The sequence below is a fragment of the Mus caroli genome, unplaced genomic scaffold, assembly GCF_978045245.1.
Source record: "Mus caroli unplaced genomic scaffold, Mus_caroli_1 scaffold_11, whole genome shotgun sequence".
NCBI classification, from domain to species: Eukaryota; Metazoa; Chordata; class Mammalia; order Rodentia; family Muridae; genus Mus; species Mus caroli.
Window position 1 is genome coordinate 4,805,926 of NW_028227266.1, and position 22,736 is coordinate 4,828,661.

General features: G+C 39.3%; 1 protein-coding gene across 2 annotated transcripts in view; it reads right to left on the reverse strand.

Annotated features, from left to right (window-relative positions):
* Positions 1-3,086: 3,086 nt before the first annotated feature.
* The window catches only part of Cep126 (centrosomal protein 126), a 53,338-nt gene continuing 33,688 nt past the window's right edge, over positions 3,087-22,736 (reverse strand). Inside the window, exons 7-11 of one of the 2 annotated variants that reach the window (XM_021173292.3) lie at positions 21,942-22,054; positions 18,595-18,667; positions 13,533-13,730; positions 6,080-6,144; positions 3,087-3,567 (exon numbers count right to left, since the gene is read on the reverse strand). In XM_021173292.3, coding sequence (XP_021028951.1) covers positions 3,505-3,567; positions 6,080-6,144; positions 13,533-13,730; positions 18,595-18,667; positions 21,942-22,054 — 512 coding nt within the window. In that variant the 3' untranslated portion in view covers positions 3,087-3,504. Of the gene's footprint in view, positions 4,954-6,079; positions 6,145-13,532; positions 13,731-18,594; positions 18,668-21,941; positions 22,055-22,736 lie in introns of both variants that reach the window. The other variant, XM_085844399.1, reaches the window with a different exon arrangement.

Here is a 22,736-nt window from a genome sequence, read left to right on the forward strand (position 1 = left end):
CACTTGCTTCAGTAGTTCATAGTTGGGGTGGGACAACTCAGAGCCCTGGATCTGGGCCTGGGTGGAAGCTGAGTTGGTCTGCTTGCCAAGTCTCTCACTTTGCCCAGGGGCAAAGTGGGTGTGTGCATCTCAGGAGAGGCCAGCTTTCCTGAGTATGGTGGCCATCAATGGGCAGGGCCACCTCAGCACAGGGCTCAGGCAGCATCCCAGACCAGGGACATCCACATGGCCTCTGGTGGTAACATGGGTCTTGGATATCACCACAGACCCTGGTTGTGATAGAACCATGGACATGGCTCTCAGTGGCAGCCCAGGCCAGAATGTTATCATGGCTTCAGGTGGCAATACAGGCTACCCAGACCAGTCTGTGTTATCGTGTGTCCCCACTCCAATCTTGTTGAGTCAGCATGGCTCCCAGGGAGCAACATGGTCTCTGGCAGCAGCCCAGACCACTGATATCCAGATGGCCTTTGGTGGCAACCTGGGCCACAGACATCAGCACAGACCCCAGCTGTAGTATGGCCATGGACCCAGACATGGCCCTTTGTGGCAGCCCAGCCTGGACATCTCCACAGCCTCAGGTGGTTGCGTTCCATTAGCCACATCACCATGAGACAGCTAATAGGAAAATAAAAATGTCAGATCTGTTTTTGCTTTTTTAATCCCTACCTTCTGGCTCTCATATACTCCATCTCAGGACTTGAACCATTCACACAGCTAACCTGACCCTTCTAGACTAAAAAAAAAAAAAATGTTCTGTGTTTTTATTTGACCCAAATCTATAACTTTTACTAGGTCTCAAAGGCATTAGTCTACTATGTTGTCTTAGAGACACCTGATAACTACTTTTTCTAAAATATAGATTTCAATACAATGGGACTACTACTGTACATTCTTCTGAAAACTAAAATTCACATAAGCTTCAGGGAATCAAAAAGTTGTAGGATTTGGATCCACCTGCCACAAATCAAACGGATTCCAGATAAATATATTTGCCTGTTCTTAAAAATGGGATTTTCCCCTTGGTCTTGGGATTCCTTACTTTCCTCAATTGCTAGACAATTTTAACTTCTGTTCCTAGTCTACATTTGACTTAGCAGATTTTCACCTGGCTGACAGACTCCATCTAGGGATCACGTTTGGAACTGCTGAAATGCTCCATTGCCCAGCATTTTCAGCCTTCTTGGTCCCCTATGACAATATCCTAATGCTGTCCATTGTCCCGCCTAACAGGCTTTAATGCTAAGTCAAAAAGGAAACCTAGACCCATGCTGAAAAGGAATCTGTTTTGTGATCTTGACAACCCCAATGGCTATGAAAGAAGATGGGATCCAATCCTGGATTCATCACTCTCATCTGAAGCACCCCCACAAGCCCCAAACATCAGGATCTGGACCATCAATGGGTCATCACACAACATCTGCAGGACCTGTTTAAAAAAATCAGACTTTTACCAGACGCTGGAGACTAGTTTTCTCTTTTGTGTTGCCCCAGGCTGCTGAGGCACATGCTCCAGGACAACACATACGAACTTTGATTAGAACTACAATTGGGGCCTCATTATTAGTATTTCTGCCTATGGTCCCCCCACTCTCACCTTTGGCTTGTGTAAATTGTTTGGGCCAATATGGAACAGGCACCCAAAGACTGCAAGCATTGTGTTCCCTCATTCTCTAGGTCTTCTGGATATGGGATCCAGAGTATGGGAAAGAGTTTGGTTGCCCTTCAGGTATATGCTTGTCCCTCAGATGAAGACTGAGGATGGAAAACAGTTTGGCAACCCTTCCTTGTCCCTCTAATGAAGACCCCAACTGTAGGGGACAAGATGTGTACTTTTGTGCTTCACAGGGCTGTGAAACATTAGCTCCCTGGGCCACTGATAAGGATAATCATATTCAGTTACAGAGGATGGAGAGTCAGTCTAAAAAAAAAAAACCCTAAATAACCCAACCCCATTCAAACTGAGATAAAAAGTGGTGTAACTAATGTACTGGAAAGACTTGGAGACCCTGTCTTTATGCATCTGGTAGTGACCCTGGGATGATGTTCATCATCCAGGGATTCTAGGCTACCAGTAACAGGACCTTAGACACCATCGGTCCCAACAAAGAGTGAATCCGTCTCCCTGACCCAGGAAAGACAGCCCCTAAGCAAGAGCAAACCACCCGGCAATCTTTCTGCTATTGCCTGGCCAATAGGCCTCTCCCCAATCTTCGCCACTTTTCCCTCTACCCCATGAGTTCTTCCTTTCCCCTTGGGAACAGAGGAAACTGGGTACCTAGACTCTTTAGGTCATTATTGTACTTGTACATCTATCTCCTAAGTATGCTATTATTATGGTGAGGGAGGCTGGGAACACCTAGGGCTTCTGCACTGATACCAGATGGCCAGGGCAGCTCCAATACTAGTTTCTTCCCTAATACAATGGGCACAGCAGGGTCTTCTAATATGGGAGCAGCAGCATTTATTAAGGAAGATCAAATTTTTTTTGAAGATCAAATTTTTAAATACTTAAGTTTACAAATTGAACAAGATTCCTGGACCCTGACAGACAAGGTCTTACTATGTAGCTTTGATTGCCTAGAACTTCCTATGTAGACCAGGCTGGCCTCAAATTCACAGACACCCACCTGCCTCTGCCTCCAAAGTGCTGGATTAAAGCACCTGGTCCTGTCATACATAATTCTATAAATCCTTCTGATTTAGTTTTGCCTTTGTTTCAACTATCTATCTATCTATCTATCTATCTATCTATCTATCTATCTATCTATCTATGGGTTTTTTTTTGTTTGTTTGTTTGTTTTTCGAGACAGGGTTTCTCTGTGTAGCCCTGGCTGTCCTGGAACTCACTCTGTAGACCAGGCTGGCCTTGAACTCAGAGATCCACTTGCCTCTGCCTCCCAAATGCTGGGATTAAAGGTGTGCACCACCACACCCAGCTTCAGCAAGAACTCTTAAATGTCAAAAGGCATCTCTCTAGCCCCTACTTTGAATTTTTATGTCAGTTTTTTGGGAGACTAATAAATAAAATGAATATGCAATCTAGTAAGATTATGGTAACATAAAAAGCAGAGATCCTGTAAAATCTTAAACAAATAGCTTTATTATTTATGGGGATGTTATTAATAATAAGTTTCTTATATACTTGTACAAAATTTATTGGAACTTCAGAAAACAAAGATTCACTATCATCCCTAATACATAATTTGAATAATAAAATAGTCTCTTATTTTTAAATAGAGAAAATTTATATTCAATAGCATGCTTATTGAAAACAATGAAATATTTCATTCATTAAAAATGTATCAAGAAAATACATAATAAAGTATAATTTGTAGCATAAATATAAGCTAGTAAATTCATTTTCATTAAGTACATTATGATTTACTTTTATAAGCATAAAAGTCTAGTATTTTAAATCATTAATAAATGCAGAGGTACAGAACTTATTTACAGGAATTCTCAAACATAATGATTCCACTAATTGGTGACTATCACAGCTTATCAATATTTTCTTTGCACTGTGGATCCAACCTCAGGAGACAGACTTGCCCTTGGCTGGCTGCTCTGTAAGAGAGTTCAGAGGGTTCTCTTAACTGTCATGTCTGCAGATGTTCACAGGTCATTCTCTTTTCAGATCATGACTTTTAAGAAGACTAAAACTCAAATCAAAATTGTACATGCATCAATTTCAACGATGGTGTATCCTGCTCTTTGTAGGGCATCCTATGGACAGTAATAATTCACAATTTTCATATTTTACTATTGGTAATATGTGCCTTGAAGGAATTTCCTTTGAATGTGTGAGTGATGTGGTTCTGCATGGGCAGATGTGCTCGTCTGCATGTGCACTTGCAGGCTCCAACTTAATTATTATTATTCTTTTGAGACAGGGTCTTTCCACTGAAACGGAAGATCACCATTCTGGCTGACTGAGCAGTGGAGCCCTAAGGTCTGACTGTCTCTGAGCCTAAGGGATGATCCAGAGACCTTTTTATGTGGGTGCTAGGGATCTGAAGTCAGGCCCTCATGCTGCACAGCAGGACTTTACTACTGAGCCACTGAGCCACCTCTCCAGATCCTTCAGAGTAGCTTTCTGACGCCAGGTGTGGTGTGCACCCTATAATCTCAGCTCTTGGGAAGTGAGAGGCAGTGGTGTCTCAAAAACCACAATACAATGCAGAGGAACGCTTTTGTCATCTGTTCTTTCCTTCCTTGTTTGTTTATAGAAACACTCGAAAGTCATATAAAATTCTGGGGTTGTTTAACATATATTTTAGGCCGAAGAAATAACTTGCTTCTTAAAAATTCATTAAATTCATTTTATTTTAAAACTAAATAAGATACTCAAAAATGAAAATTCTAAGATTTGTAGGGTTTTTTTGTACTTCGATAATTTACACCTAAGCAATTGTAGGGCCTTGGTGGTCTCCTGACGACTCCGTTATATTGCACAGTTCACCTGCTGCCTCAGGAGCTCCCTTCTTTTTCTAGCTCTGCCCTACCAGAGTGCCAGATGCACAGAAGAGCCCGAGTTGGGAAGACTGCAGAGGGCCAACATGGAGAAGGCTTGGGCTGAAATAGCCTTTCCAGATGGAAGCTTGCAGTCATGTCCTGAAGAATAACCTGGAAAAAGGCAGGTAAGGTGGCAAGAGCAATGGAGACCCCAAAGAGTGCCAGGATAGAGGACAAGTTCTCAGGGAGCAACAGGGTGAAGCTGCAGAGACCAGAATGCCTCTTTCCGGCATTAAAACAAAATTACAATTTTGCCTGCTCTTGGGATGCTTCCTCTTATTAGGTTGCCTTGTCCAGCATTGGTGTGAAGGCCTTTGCCTTGTCTTATTGTATCTTCTTTTGTCGTGTTTGGTTGTTGTCTCTTGGAGATCTCATCTTTTCTGAAGGGAGACGGTTGGGGAATGGATCTGAGGGAGAGAGGAGGTGGGAGGGGAGGAGCTAGGAGAAGTGGAGGGAGGGGAAACCGTGGTCAGGATGTATGGTATGAGAAAATCATCTATTCTAAATGAAAAAAAAATCACATTAGTCACATGGTGGTTGCTCATGCCTTTAGTCCCAGCATTTTTGATTCAGAGGCAGGTAGATCTCTGAGTTCGAGGCCACCCTGGTCTACAGATCAAGTTTTAGGACAACCAGGGCTACACAGTGTAACCCTGTCTCGAAAAACAAAACAAAAAGACACTAAAACAACATTTGGAGCTAATGTAGCCAGATGGTTACCCATTGTTAGTGGATTGGACCCATCCGGATAGAACTATTGTTCACAGATCACTGCAGTTAAGCATGGGTAAATGCTAAAAACTTAAAGCATTTGTGTTACAGATTTGATCATTAGGTCATTAACTGACATTTCTCTATGGAGCCAGATCCTTTGAGGAAAAAAAAATGTATTTAAAATGTGATATAAACAAAGTCTCATAATGAAGGAGCCAAAGTAAAGATATTTAGAATTTTCAAATTTTGGATCCATTAAATTTTTATTAGGAAGGAAAAAATATCACTGGAAATATCAAATTAGGCAATTAAAAAAACTTAGGGAAAACACAAGCAAGTAGGGAACAATGGAATGCCAACAAGGCTGTTCCAGAGCTGTGCCTAGGTGGTGGTGGTGGTGGGGCATCGGCAGCTTCCTCTCCTCACTGTAGGCCTGGCTCAGAATGAGCACAGGCGCATTTTACACAAGAGGCAGTACTGAGAAATATAGACTTTGCACAACTTTATTCCTTTCTATCAAGATTTCAGAACCGAGGGCACTGTTATCTTTCAATGGTTCTTGCATGTGAAAAAGATTTATTTTTTGTATACGATGTGACTGAGTGTTTTGCCTGCACACATGTATGTGCACTCATGTTCCTGTGAGGTCAGAAGAGGGCATCTGATCCCCAGGAACTAGAGTTACTGATGATTGTGAACCACCATGTAGGTGCTAGGAGTTAAACTTTGGTCCTGTGCAAAAAGAAGTGTCCCTGACTGCTGAGCTACGTCTCCAGCCTGACTCTGAAGGTTCTTATTTCTATTAATATTCACATAAACCAACCAAAGAAAAAACTTAGGAAATACTTACCAGAAGTGGTATTAATTGTAAAGTATTTTTGATGGAAGGGTTTTTGCGAATTGCTTCTTGTACATCTGAAACATCATACCATGACACAAAAACAATTATTTATGCACAGAGAATCACTGAAGAATTAGTAATGAAATTCTGCTGAGTCAAATTATTGAAAACTGAATATATGACTCAAAATTAAGAGCAATTTGATTGGGAACAATTATATAAAACTGAAGGTGAGTTCAGTTCCCAAAAACCACATGGTGGATATCACAACCATGTAATGAGATCTGGAGCCCTCTTTTTGTGTATCCGAAGACAGCAACACTGTACCCATATACATAAAATAAATAATTCTTAAAAAAACCTAAATAATTTGTTCATATTTTTTTCTTTCTCCCCCTACCTCCCCCTCTCCTCCTCCTCCTCCTTCTTCTCTTCTCTCTCTCTCTCTCTCTCTCTCTCTCTCTCTCTCCTCCCCCTAGAGATAGGGTTTCTTGGTGTAGCCCTGGTTGTCCTGGAACTAACTCTGTAGACTAGGCTACCCTTGAATTCAAAGATCCACACCTGTCTCTACTTCCTGGGATTAAAGGCTTCTACCACCATGCCTGGGTTATATTCATATACTTCTCAAATACAGTAAAGTACAGAAATTGGTATCATTATAAATGATATGGTGATCTTGTATCCCTGGTCTCTCAGAGACCAGTCCACATAGGAGAGTGCACTCGCCATAGAAGCAACAGAGCCTCTTGGACAGGGTCCCTTCCAGCTTTCATCTTTAGCCACGAGGCAGAGCTGAGACCCAGACCTCTGTGCACCTTCCCCTCCAGAGGAGAATCAGCCTCCAGAGAGAGCTCTGACCCTGGGACTCAGGCAAGATTGCCATCTTGTATCCTGGGTCTGTCAGAGACTAGTCCATGCAGGAGAGCGTGCGGGCTGCAGAAGCAACAGAGCTTCTTGGACAGGGTCCCTTCGGGCCTTTATCTTCAGCCAGGAGTCAGATCTGAGCTCCAGACATCTGCCCACCTTTCCCACCAGAAGATAGCTTGCCTGCAAGCACTGGGACACTAGTGACCACTGGGACACTAGAGAGAGTTGGACTCCCAGGAGTGCTGACAGAGGGTAACAGAATCACAGGAGGAAAAAGATCCAGCCAGAGACAGCTAGAATATCTAACACCAGAGATTACCAGAGGGTGAAAGACATCTGTTTCTGTTAGTAAGAATCTTACTAACAGAAACCAAGACTACTCGGCATAATCAGAACCCAGTACGCCCATCACAGTGAGTCCTGGATACCCCAACACACCCAAAAAGCAAGATTTGGATTTAAAATATCTCATGATGCTGGTAGAGGATTTTAAGAAGGGCGTTAATAACTCACTTAAAGAACACTACTAAACAGGTAGAAGCCCTTAATGAGGAAGCACAAAAATCCCTTAAAGAATTACAGGAAAATACTGCTAAACAGGTAGAAGTCCTTAAAGAGGAACACAAAAATCCCTTAAAGAATTACAGGAAAACACAACCAAACAGGTGACAGAATTGAATAAAATCATCTAAGATCTAAAAATTGGAAGTGGAAACAATAAAGAAAACCCAAAGGGAGACAACTCTAGAGATAGAAATCCTAGGAAAAAAACCAGGAACCATAAATGAGAGCATCAGCAACAGAATACAAGAGATGGAAGAGAGAGTTCTAAGGTGCAGAAGATTCCATAGAAAACATGGACACACCATTAAAAAAAATGCAAAATGGAAAGATCCTAACTCAAAACATCCAGGAAATCCAGGACACAATGAGAAGACCAAACCTAAGGATACCTAATAGGTATAGATGAGAATGAAGATTTTCAACTTAAAGGGCCAGTAAATATCTTCAACAAAATTATAGAAGAAAACTTGTCTAACCTGAAGAAAGAGATGCTCAAGAAGCTTACAGAACTCCAAAAAGACTGGACTAGAAAAGAAATTCCTCCCGACACATAATAATCAGAACAACAAATGCACTAAATAAAGATAGAATATTAAAAGCAGTAAGGGAAAGAGGCCAAGTAAGATATAAAGGCAGACCTATCAGAATTACACCAGACTTCTTACCAGAGACTATGAAAGCCAGAAGATCCGGGACAGATGTTATACAGACCCTAAGAAAAAACAAATGCCAGCCCAGGCTATTATACCCAGCAAAACTCTCAATTATCATAGATGGAGAAACCAAAGTATTCCATGACAAAACCAAATTCACATAATATCTTTCCATGAATCTAGCCCTTCAAAGCATAATAAAGGGAAAACTCCATCACAAGCAGGGAATTGACATCGTAGAAAAAGCAAGAAAGTAATTCTTCAACAAACCTAAAAGAAGATAGCCCCAAGAACAGAATCGCAACTCTAACAACAAAAATAACAGGAAGCAACAATTACTTTTCCTTAATATCTCTTAATATCAATGGACTCAATTCCCCAATAAAAAGACATAGACTAACAGACTGGCTACATAAATAGGACCCAACATTTTGCTGTATTCAGATAACCCACCTCAGGGACAAAGACAGACACTACCTCAGAGTAAAAGGCTGGAAAACAATTTTCCAAGCAAATGGTCTGAAGAAACAGGCTGGAGTAGCCATTCTAATATCGAATAAAATTGACTTTTAACCCAAAGTTATCAAAACAGACAAGGAGGGGCAGTTCATACTCATCAAAGGTAAAATTTTCCAAGATGAACTCTCAATTCTGAATATCTATGCTCCAAATGCAAGGGCATCCACATTCATTAAAGAAACTATAGTAAAGCTCAAAGCACACACTGTACCTCACACAATAATAGTGGGAGACTTCAACACCCCACTCTCATCAATGGACAGATCCTGGAAACAGAAACTAAACAGAGACACAGTGAAACTAACAGAAGTTATGAAACAAATGGATTTAACAGATATGTACAGAACATTCTATCCTAAAACAAAAGGACATATCTTCTTCTCAGCACCTCATGGTACCTTCTCCAAAATTGACCATATATTTGGTCACAAAATAGGCCTCTACAGATATAAATATATTGAAATTTTCCCATGCATCCTATCAGATCACCATGGACTAAGGCTGATCTTCAATAACAACATAAATAATAGAAAGCCAAGCCGGGTGTGGTGGCGCACACTTTTAATCCCAGAGGCAGGGGGATATCTGAGTTTGAGGCCAGCTTGGTCTACAAAGTGAATTCCAGGACAGTCAGGGCTATACAGAAAAACCCTGTCTGGAAAAAAAACAAAACAAAAACAAAAAACCCAAAAACCAAAACAAAAAAAAAGAAAGCCAATATTCACATGGAAGCTGAACAACACTCTACTCAATGATAACTTGGTCAAGGAAGAAATAAATAAAGACTTTTTAGAGTTTAATGAAAATGAAGCCACAACATACCCAAACTTATGGGACACAATGAAAGCAGTCCTAAGAGGAAAACTCATAGGTCTGAGTGCCTCCAAAACTAGCAGTTTGACAGCACATATAAAAGCTCTAGAACAAAAGGAGGCAAATTCACCTAAGAGGAGTGGATAGCAGGAAGTAATCAAATTTAGGGCTGAAATCAACCAAGTGGAAACAAAAAGAACAAAACAAAGAAACAACTAAACAAGGAGCTGGTTCTTTGAGAAAATCAACAGAATAGATAATCCCTTAGCCAGATTAACTAGAGGGCACAGGGACAGAATCCTAATTAACAAAATCAGAAATGAAAAAGGAGACATAACAACAGAACCTGAGGAAATCCAAAACATTATCAGATACTACTACAAAAGGCTATAGTTAACAAAACTGGAAAAGCTGGATGAAATGGAAAATTTTCTAGACAGATACCAGGTACAAAAGTTAAATCAGGATCAGATTAACGATCTAAACAGTCCCATAACCCCTAAAGAAATAGAAGCAGTCATTAATAGTCTCCCAACAAAAAAGCCCAGTACCAGATAGGTTTAGTGCAGAGTTCTATCAGACCTTCAAAGAAGACCTAATTCCAGTTCTCCTCAAACTATTCCACAAAATAGAAACAGAAGGTACTCTACCCAATTCATTTTATGAAGCCACAATTACTCTGATACCTAAACCACATAAAGACCCAACAAAGAAGGAGAACGTCAGACCAATTTCCCTTATGAATATCGATGCAAAAATACTCAACATTCTTGCAAACCGAATCCAAGAACATATTAAAAAAATCATCCATCATGATCAAGTAGGCTTCATCCCAGGGATGCAGGGATGGTTTAATATACAGAAATCCATCAACATAATCCACTACAGAAACAAACTCAAAGACAAAAACCACATGATCATGTCATTAGATGCTGAGAAAGCATTTGACAAAATCCAACACCCATTCATGATAAAAGTCTTGGCTGTTTCTTTTTTTTTTTTTTTTAAAGATTTATTTATTTATTATATGCAAGTACATTGTAGCTGTCCTCAGACACTCCAGAAGAGGGTACCAGACCTCGTTACGGATGGTTGTGAGCCACCATGTGGTTGCTGGGATTTGAACTCTGGACCTCTGGAAGAGCAGTCGGGTGCTCTTACCCACTGAGCCATCTCACCAGCCCCCATGATAAAAGTCTTGGAAAGATCAGGAATTCAAAGCCCATCCTTAAACACAATAAAACCAATATACAGCAAACCAGTATCCAACATCAAACTAAATGGAGAGAAACTTGAAGTAATCCACTAAAATCAGGGACTAGACAAGACTGCCCACTCTCTCCCACCTATTCAATATAATACTTGAAGTCCTAGCCAGAGCGATTAGACAACAAAAGGGGATACAAATTGGAAAGGAAGAAGTCAAAATATCACTATTGGCAGATGATATGATAGTATATATAAGCAATCTTAAAAATTTCACCAGAGAACTCCTAAACCTGATAAACAGCTTCAGTGCAGTAGTTGGATATAAAATTAACTCAAACAAATCAGAGGCCTTTGTCTACACAAAGAATAAATAGGCTGAGAAAGAAATTAGGGAAACCACACTCTTCACAATAGTCACAAATAATACGAAATACCTTGGTGTGACTCTAACTAAGGAAGTGAAAGATCTGTATGATAAGAACTTCAAGTCTCTGAAGAAAGAAATCGAAGAAGACCTCCGAAGATGGAAAGTTCTTCTATGCTCATGGATTAGCAGGATTAATATAGTAAAAATGGCTATCTTGCCGAAAGCAATCTACAGATTCAATGTAATAACCATCAAAACTCTAACTCAATTCTTCACAGAGTTAGAAAGGGCAATTTGCAAATTCATCTGGAATAAAAAATGCAGAATACCAAAACTATTCTCAACAATAAAAGAACCTTTGGTGGAATCACCAATGCCTGATCTCAATCTGTACTACACAGCAATTGTGATAAAGACTGCATGGTGCTGGTACAGCAACAGAGTGGTAGATCAATAGAATTGAAGACCCAGAAATGAACACACACACCTATGGTCACTTGATCTTTGACAAAGGAGCTAAAGCCAACCAGTGGGAAAAAGACAGCATTTTCAACAAATGGTGCTGGTTCAACTGGCCGTTATAATGTAGAAGAATGTGAACTGATCCATTCTTATGTCCTTGTACAAAGCTGAAGTCTAAGTGGATCAAGGAACTACAAATAAAACCAGAGACACTGAAACTTATAAAGGAGAAAGTGGGGAAAAGACTTGAAGATAAGGGTACAGGGGAAAAATTCTGAATAGAATAGCAATGGCTTGTGCTGTTAGATCAAGAATCTTCAAATGGGACCTCATAAGATTGCAAAGCTTTTGTAAGGCAAAAGACAGTGTCAACAAGACAAAAAAGGCCACCAACAGATTGGGAAAGGATCTTTACCAATCCTAAATCTGATAGGGGGAAAATATCCAACATATACAAAGAACTCAAGAAGCTGGAGTCCAGAAAATCAAATAATCCTATTAAAAAATGGGGTACAGAGATAAAGAATTCTCACCTGAGGAATACTGAATGGCAGAGAAGCACCTGAAAAAATGTTCAAAATCCTTACTCTTCAGGGAAATGCAAGTCAAAACAACCCTGAGATTCCACCTCACACCAGTCAGAATGGCTAACATCAAAAATTCAGGTTACAGTAGATGCTGGTGAGGATGTGGAGAAAGAGGAACACTCCTCCATTGCTGGTGGGATTGCAAGCTGGTACAACCACTTTGGAAATCAGTCTGGTGGTTCCTCAGAAAATTGGGACATATTACTACCGGATGATCCAGCAATACCTCTCCTGGGCATATACCCAGAATATGTTCCAACTTGTAACAAGGACTCATGCTCCACTATGTTCATAGCAGCCTTATTTATAATAGCCAGAAGCTGGGAAAAACCCAGATGTCCCTCAGCAGAGGAATGGATACAGAAAACGTGGTACATTTACACAATGGAGTGCTACTCAGCAATTAAAAACAATGAATTTATGAAATTCTTAGGCAAATGGATGGATATGGAGGATATCATCCTGAGTGAGATAACACAATCACAAAAGCACACACATGATATGCACTCAATGATAAGTGGATATTAGCCCAGAAACTTAGAATACCCTAGATACAATTTGCAAAACACATGAAACTCAAGAAGAAGGAAGACCAAAGTATGGATACTTCGTTCCTTAGAATGGGGAAGAAAATACTCATGGAAGGAGTTGCAGAGACAAAGTTTAGAGCTGAGACAGAAGGAAGGACCATCCAGAGACTGCCCCACCCAGGGATCGATTCCATAAACAACCACCAAACCCAGACACTATTGCATATGCCATCAAGATTTTGCTGACAGGACCCTGATATAGGTATTTCTTGTGAGGCTATGCCAGTGGCTGTCAAATACAGAAGTGGATGCCCACAGTCATCTATTGGATGGAACACAGCGTCCCCAATGAAGGAGCTAGAAAAGTACCCAAGGAGCTGAAGGGTTCTGCAACCCTATAGGTGGAACAACAACATGAACTAACCAGTACCCACCAGAGCTCATGTCTCTAGTTGCATATGTAGCAGAGGATGGTCTAGTCAGCCATCATTGGGAGGACAGGCCCTTGTTCTTGGGAAGATTATATGCCCCAGTACAGGGGAATGCAAGGGCCTAGAAGTAGGAGTGGGTGGGTTGGGGAGCAGGGCAGGCTGAGGATATAGGGTACTTTCAGAGAGGAAACTAGGAAAGGGGATAGCATTTTAAATGTAAATGAAGAAAATATCTAATAAAAAATAAATGATATGGTACATCTGCAATAATCTGAAATATTAGCAATACTCTCACTTTTAGATGATTTATTAAGGTGGTAATTTAGATACATTTGTATTTTTACTTCAAAGTTTTAAACACTTAATAGTAAAATATTATAAATAGAAACATAATAATAATAGATATATATGCTAAGAATAAAGTACTATTTTCTTATAGGAGCTGCCCTTCCACACTTACAGTATAGCCGTTCATCGAGGTGATGGAGAGACTCCAGGATCTTCTGCTCTTCAGCTGATAGGGCACAGACATTGGTTGGTTGGGACAGATTTGGTTTCTGTAGCTGCTTGCTGTTTATGGCAGTCAGAATTTCATCTTCAGGCACTGAAGAATCCATGAGGTTTTCTGCCACCAAAAACTCAGAAGTACTATCTGAAACTATAGAAACCAATGGTTATTCTTCGACTACTTTGTATCTTTGGGACCAGTCCTAATATTGACTTAGTGGAATTACATCTATATGTATAATGTCACAAACAGAAGTCAGCAAATATTCTGTTACTGCTATTTAAGTATTTATTACCTTTTTTTCTAGGATTTAAACTTATTTTACTTTTTTAAAACTATTTTTTCTTTTCTTTCTTTTTTTGTAGAGATTTATTTTATGTATATGAGTACACTGAAGCTTTCTTCAGAAACACCAGAAGAGGGCATAAGGTATCTCATTACAGATGGTTGTAAGCCACCATGTGTTTGCTGGAAATTGAACTGAGGTCCTCTGGAAGAGCAGTCAGTGCTCTTAACCACTGAGCCATCTCTCCAGCCCTTATTTTACTTTTAAATTAAAATAAAATTGTATCATTTTCCTCCTTCACTTTCTTTCCTCCAATCCCTCCCATGCAGTGCCCTTATTTATGGCCTCTCTCTCCTCTTTCTCTCTCTCTCTCTCTCTCTCTGTCTCTCTCTCACACACACACACACCCACACACACACCCCCACACACCCACCCACCCACATTAATATAACCCTGTGAATCCACTTAAGTGCTGCTTTTCAGGGCTGACCACTTGGTATTGTAAAGTCAATTATGGACTCATGTTGAGGAAAGCATTTTATTTGCCCATTCTTTGTTTAGGGGTAGGGTGCTGTGAGATTTTCAGCCTTCCATGTTATCCTGTTTATTGGTGGTGTCCCTGTCCAAGTCTTAGGCAGCCATACTGTTGGCATAATATTTATTTTTTATGTATGTGATGGTTTGTATATTCCAGAACCAGGGAATGTCACCATCTGGAGGTGTGGCCTGGTTGGAATAGGTGTATCACTGTGGGTGTGGGCTTAAGACTCTCATCCTAGTTGCCTGGAAGTCAGTTTTCTACTATCAGCCTTTGGATGAAGATGTAGAACTCTCCTCTGCTTTGCCTGTGCCATGCCTGCCTGGATACTGCCATGCTCCCACCTTGATGATAATGGACTGAACCTCTGAACCTGTAAGCCAGCCCCAATTAAATGTTGTTTTTATAAGACTTTCCTTGGTCATGGTGTCTGTTCACAGCAGTAAAACCCTAACTAAGACAATGTGTATGAGCGTTTTGCCTGTATGTATATCTGTATACCACATTCATGCAGTGCTTGATGAGGCCAGAAGAGGGTGTTACATCTGATAGTGAGTGTCCATTTAGGTGCTAGAATTGAACCTGGATCCTCTGAAAGGGCAGCCAGAATTTCTAATCACTGAGTCATCTCTCTGGCCCAGTGCACATTTTAATTTTCAGGATTCTCTATATTTGGAATTTTCTACTCCAAGTGAAGAAAATATTGGCACATACTTTCAATTCCAGCACTCAGGAGGCAGAGGTAGGCAGATCTCTATGAGTTTGAGGCCTTCTTCTTGGTCTACAGTTTAAGTTCCAGATGTCACTGCCACTGCTGCCACCACCACCGCACCACCATTACCAAAATAACAGGAGTCAACAAACACTGCTATCTCTCAATATTAATGGTCTCAATTCTCCAATAAAAAGACACAGACTAACAAAATGGGTCCAAAAGCAGGATCCATCCATAGCATCCAAGAAACACACCTTAACATCAAAGACAAACATCAACTCAGGATAATGGATTTGAAAATGATATAACAAGCAAATGGGCCTAAGAAACAAGCTGTGTAGCCATTTTAATATCTAACAAAATAAGACTTCAAACCAAAACTAATCAGAAGAGATACAGAAAGATAGAACTTACTTATCAAGAGGACACCGAAACTCTTAACATTTATGCCCCAAATAAAAGGGTACCCAAGTTCATAAAAAAAGACCATTATAGCTTATAGCACATATTGACCCCCATACACTGAGAGTGGGAGACTTCAGTACCCAACTATTGCCAATGGACAGGTCATCCAGACAAAAACCAAATAGAGAGATGATAGCGCTAACAGATGTTATAAGCCAAGTAGGCCTAATATATTTATAGAATATTTCACTCAAAGACAAGAGAATATACCTTCTTAGTAGTAGAATACCATAGAACTTTTTCTAAAGTTGACCATATACTTGGACACAAAGCAAGTCTCAACAGATACAAGAAAACTGAAATAACATCCTATGTTCTACGTGACCACCATGGATTAAAACTGAATATCAAGAACAGAAACAATACAAAGCTTACGGTTCATGGCAACAGAACAACTCACTATTAAATGAGTCATGGCAGAAATCAAGAAAAAAATGAAAAACTCTTTAGAGTTAACATCAAAGACAAACATCAACTCAGGATAAAGGGTTGGAAAAAGATATTACAAGCAAATGGGTCTAAGAAACAAGCTGTGTTTCTTAGTCAAACTTATGAGGCATAAAAAAGGTGGTTCTAAGAGGCAAGTACACAGCACTAAGTGCCTACATAAAAATTTATACAAATCTCACATTAGTAAGTTAATAGCATGCCTGAAAGCTGTAGTACAAAAAGGAGACATCATACCCAAAGGGAGTAGATTGCAAAAAGTAGTCAAACTCATGGCTGAAATCAATAAAATAGAAAAACAAAACAAAACAATGCAAAGTATCAATGGGATGAGGTAGTTCTTTGAGAAAAATCATTAAGACTGACAAACCCTTATCCAATTAACTAAAAGGTGGAGAAAGAATATTCAAATGAACAAAACTAGAAGTGGAAAGGGGGGCTTAACAACAGAAAAAGGAGAAATGCAGAAAATCAAAAGGACAGACTTTAAAAACCTGTATTACACCAAATTGGAAAATCTAAAAGAAAGGGATGATTTGTCTTAATACATACCACTTAGCAATGTTAAATCACAATCAGATAAGCAATTTTAATTGTCCTATATCATCTAGCAAAATTAGAGTCAGTAATTAGCAAAAAAAAGCCTAGGGCCATGGTTTTTGTGCAACATTCTGTCAGACTTTCTTTTCTTCTTCTTTTTCTTAAGATTTATTTATTTTATGTATATGAGTACATTGTCACTGTCTTCAGACACACCAGAAGAGGGCACCAGATCCCATTACAGATGGTTGTGAGCCACCAAGTGGTGCTGGGAATTGAACTCAGGACCTCTGGAAGAACAGTCAAGTGTTCTTAATCTCTGAGCCACCTCTCCAGCCCCTGTCAGATTTTCAAAAGAGAGTTAATGCCAATAGTTCTCAAATTATTCTATAAAATAGAAACAGAAAGAACATTCTACAATTTGTTTAACAAGGCCAGAATTACTCTGATAGCCAGCATAAAGACCCAACAAAGGAAATTACAGACTAATTTACTTATGAACATAGATGCTAAAATTCTCAGTAAAATACATGGGAACAGAATCCAAGATCACATCAAAAAGGAGAAATTCACCATGGTCAGGTAGGCCTCATCCCAGAGATGGTTCAACATATGAAAATCAGTAAATGTGATCCATTGTATAAACAGACTGAAAGATAGAAATTACATGATCACATTAGGTGTGGATAAGGCTTCAGACATGTCTGACCCTTTATGATACAAGTCCTGGAGAGATTCAGGATACAAAGTGTATACTGCAGGATCATGAAGACAGTTTAGAGCAAGCTCACAGCCAACACACATAAAATATCTTGCAGTAACTCTAGCTAAGTAAGTGAGAATTGTATGATAAAAACTTTATGATATTGAGACATCAGAAGATGGATTGGTAAGATTAAAATAGCCCTTCTGTATGTATGTATGTATGTATGTATGTATGTATGTATGTATGTATGTATGTATGTATGTATGTGTCTTAGTCAGGGTTTCTATTCCTGCACAAAATGTCATGACCAAGAAGCAAGTTGGGGAGAAAAGGGTTTATTCAGCTTACACTTCCACACTGCTGTTTGTCACCAAAGGAAGTCAGGACTGGAACTCAAGCAGGTCAGGAAGCAGTAGCTGATGCAGAGGCCATGGAGGGATTTTACTTACTGGCTTGCTTCCCCTGGCTTGCTCAGCTTGTGTTCTTATAGAACCCAAGACTACCAGTCCAGGGATGGCACCACCCACAGTGGCCCCCAAACCTCTTGATCACTAATTGAGAAAATGCCTAACAGCTGGATCTCATGGAGGCACTTCCCCAACTGAAACTCCTTTTTCTGTGATAACTCCAGCTATGTCAAGTTGACACAAAACCAGCCAGTACAGTATGTATGTATGTATGTATGTATGTATGTATGTATGTATGCATGTATGCATGTATGCATGTATCCATCCATCCATCCATCCATCCATCCATCCATCCATCCATCCATCCACCCACCCACCCACCCATCTAGACCAGGCTGGCCTTGAACTCATAGATCTGCCTGACATTGTCTCCCAAGTGCTGGGATTAATGTCACCACCTCCTGGCAGACTTTTCCTTTTTCAAAAATTTATCATATTGCTTATATTTTATTTATATATTTTGTTTTCTTTTTAACCTATAGGTCATTGAGTATATATTTTGGTTTCTAGTGTTTTTTGGATTCTTGAGTTTGCACATGAGAGGGTCTCTGTTTCTTGCACCTTTTCTTAGGTTTTTCTTTGTTTGTTTTGTCCTATTCCAATGTGTTAGTTTTTGTTTTATCTTATTATTTTGTATTTTGTTACATTGTATTTTATTATTGTCCCTTTGAAGTCTGTTTGTTTCCTAATGTGACACAGAAAGGGGGTAGGTTCAGATGGGAGAGTAAGTTGGGAGGAACTGGGTGAAGTAGAGAGAGGGGACTGTAATCAGAAAATATTATGTGAGACAAAAATCTACTTATAATAAAAGGTGGGGGGGGGTAAAGGAAATGCATACAGTAAAACATACCTTCTTCAGTCTTGACACCTCTTGAAGCTTGTATTTGTTCAGTTGTACTTGGTGGGACATTTTGTCCAAAATGCTATAAAAATAGTTTAAATAAAATATAATTCCACATTTAAAATTCATTATATGTTCATGGTCTTTAAAGACTTTTAATTGTTGGTATTTTTAGTTATCACTGTTCATATAAGTTGGAACAGAAATCAAGACCTACTGGGTTATAGCCTTTTCATGGTGAGTAAATATTTTCAAATGTCTTATGTCAATATAAGATTTCAGCTTGTAGGGGGCTGGTGAGATGGCTCAGTGAGTAAGAGCACCCGACTGCTCTTCTGAAGGTCCAGAGTTCAAATCCCAGCAACCACATGGTGGCTCACAACCATCTGTAACGAGATCTGGCGCCCTCTTCTGGAGTGTCTGAAGACAGCTACAGTGTACTTACATATAATAAATAAATCTTTAAAAAAAAAAAAAAGATTTCAGCTTGTAGTGCTCTCTTGGATAGCAATAAGAGTAAAGAGCGCTGGGTAGCAATCAAGTGTCAGAAATAACGAACTGTTAAGAATCACACTGTACTGTACAGCTGAGCCATTGTTTTTAAGTGCCAACCCTTCTGAGTGTGGCTGATGCTGATGACAGTAGAGTCTCTACAGCCTGGAAGCAGAAGCAGCAGCTTTTATGCTGCAGAGAATCTGAGCCTACCATCAAAAAGTACGCCATCCCACACAACCTGGAAAGAACCTACCTGCCTGCTGAAAGCAGTCTGCTGAAAGCAGTCTGCATTGGAGTCTACCTGCAACTTGTGACTTACACTTAGCTTTTGTCTGAAGACTACATGACACAGATGGCTGCAACAGGCTCCCTGCCTGAGCTCCATTTTATGCTTGAGACAACTAGGACTGAAAAACCCACAGTAAATGGCAACTGTGATGTTTCAGTTTCATCTTTTTTTACATTCTTTGCACAAAGAGTTAGGCAAAGACGGGATGCTAAAACACATTTCCGAATACATGGTGACAAGGACCACTGCTATAGCAACTGCATATTTCATCAGTCTCTAGAATAAAGAACAAAACCAAACAAAATAATAACAATTTTCAATTTTAAACCAATTTTGATCCAGAACACTCATGTAGTGGAAGGGTGGCTAGACCATGTGAGGCGTCTAAGGCGTCTAAGGCGTAGTGACAGGCATGTGAAAGGGGAAGTGAAGCTTTGAGGATGGAGGAGAAAATAAACTTGCAAGACAGTAAGGTAGGATGTAAAAGGAAAGAAGGAATATAATAGCACCCAGAACAGTAAAAATAATCCAGAGGGTACTAACTTTAGGCATTTAAAATTTGTTCATTGCTTTGTAATTTTAACAACTATACATTATTTTTAAATTTGAGATTTTTCTTTCTTTTTGAGACAGCATCTCACTATGTAGCTCTAGCTGGACTGGAACTCACAGAAATCCACCTCCCTCTGCCTCCCGTGTACTAAGATTATAGGTGCGTGATACACCTAGCAAATCTGATATAGCTTAATAAAATTTTAAAAAGGATAATGTATTACCTTTATATATTTTGATATGATTAGTGGAATATGGAAGTTCAAAGAGAAAAGATTTACTAGTTGTTACATTTGTAATCTAGAAGGTATATTCATATTTATTACTAAGCTATAAGAATATATTGATAACAGGACCATAATTTACATAATGTAAACTAAATGGCTTGCTTTGCTGATAAGGCTAGATCATAGTTATTATCTATATTAATCACCTTATGCTTATGAAAATTAATACTTCTTAGGTTGTGGTGTGGTTCTGTGTTTGCCTTGCGTGTCAGAAGCTCTGAGTTGATCCCCAGCATTGGGAAGAAGTGTATAAAATACTCCCTATATGAATGGTAAGACCAGCAACTTCTGCCTCAAAATGTACATTCTTCACAGGGCACCTATTTCAGTTCTATAAAATAGTCAAGAAGCCTGGCAGTAGTTTACAGCTTTTTAAATTCTAGCACTAAGGAGGCAGAGGGATCTCTGAGTTTAAGGATAGCCTGGTGTACAGAGTGAGTTCCTAAACAGCCAAGGCCACACAGAGCAACCCTATCTCAAGAAAAACAACAACAACAAAAAAACCCCCAACCCCCCAAAAAAGAAGTGATATAGTAGAAGCTCCAAGTAAAATGCTTTTTACTTACTTGTTTCACATTTCTCAATATTCTAAAATCAATCCTTAATAAATCCCTAAAGTGTCATTTTAGACTATACTTATTCAACCCTAATTTAATTTCCATATCATATTCAAATTTTTGGCTTTTACTCAAGATCTCTGTTCCAAAAGCCATATTAGGTTTTGTTGAACTGTTCTTTGAGACAAAACATATGTAATTAAAAGTCTCTTATAAAAGGTACCTAGATGAAAAATGTCTTTTTTAAAAAAATATTATACTACACATAATATTACCATCCTGCCTATTTAATGCATATTTAAATAACTTTAAGGAATTTTGTTTCAAATGGCCTTTCTATAGAATTAAGTTAAATGATACTTTTTTTTTTTTTTTTTTTTTTGGTTTTTCGAGACAGGGTTTCTCTGTGTAGCCCCAGCTGTCCTGGCACTCACTATGTAGACCAGGCTGGCCTCGAACTCAGAAATCCGCCTGCCTCTGCCTCCCGAGTGCTGGGATTAAAGGCGTGCGCCACCACGCCCGGCTGATACTTTTTCTTATTTAGAAAAAAATGTGTATATTTTGTTTATGTGTGTGTATGTATGTATGTATGTATAGGTATTTTGCCCAAATGTATATCTGTGTACCACTTGTGTGCCTGGTGCCCCAATAGGCCAGAAGAGGGCTTTGGATCTTCTGAGACTGGAGTTAAAGATGGTTGTAAGCCACCATGTGGGTGCTGGGAATTGAACCTGGGTCCTCTGGTAGAACAGTCAGTGCTGTTGATAGCTCTCTTGCTCCAGCAATAACCACTTAAAGATGGTTAAAAGCCTTCATGGTAATTGATCATATGAATTCATTCAAATATAGCAAATGAGTATAACACGCTTCCAAGACTGTATCATGAATGGCTTTGGCTATATTCACATTTATGTTGGGTTACAGTTTACATTAAGAACATCTATCTTTTTTTTTTTAAGCTTTTATTTATTATTATACATAGGTACACTGTAACTGACTTTAGATCTCATTACGGGTGGTTGTGAGCCACCATGAGGTTGCTGAGATTTGAACTCAGGACCTTCGGAAGAGCAGTAAGTGCTCTTACCTGCTGAGCCATCTCTATGAGCCCAAGAACATCTATCTTTTAAGTAGTTTTCCACTACTAAACGAGAATTTTGCTAAGACCATACTTACAGTTATTTGCTCGGTGTACGTCATTCCTATAGATCCAGAGGTTTTCCTTTTCTGTTCTAACAGCCTTTTCCATTTATTTTCAACAATTTGCTTTCTTCTTCTAACAGTAGAATCTTAAACAAAAGTTAATATAAGAAATTATGAAAATTGAGTAGGTATTATGTATCTACTCAAAATTTCAAGTTACTGTCAAACAATGCAGAAAGTTCTGTGTGTGTGTATATATATATATATATATATATATATATATATATATATATATCCTCTATGTGGTCAGCTGAGTTTATTAAGCTTCTCTAAGTTCTATACATGAGACATTTGCAAGGATGCATTTATCACAGTTCCTGCTAAGGAGCAGAATATGAGGAATTCCATGAAGATACACAGACATGTTATTGGTATATAGGAAGAGCATTGTAGGATTCCAATTTACATTTTCAAAAAATCAGAAATGAAACTTTATTCATGGCACATTATTTGTCAGCAAGGCAGAGGTACACTGTATAGTAAATTCAATTACCTTGAAAGAAGTCCCCAGGGCAAGAGGTTGTCAATGGCACTGACCTTCATCTGCGCTCTTCCCGTTTTAGCAGTGCACTAGTGTGCCCAGGGAAGTGGATTTGTGCACCTCAAGTAGTACCTAAACAGGTTTTCATTTGTGATGTCTTAGCATTTGATGAGATGTGGGTACATGGGTGCTCCTCACATCCTATTTATGGTGAGGTGTTGGGGACATGGGACGTCATTTTCCTGTGCTTTTGTACGACTATTTAACCAAGACCTCATTCTTACAAT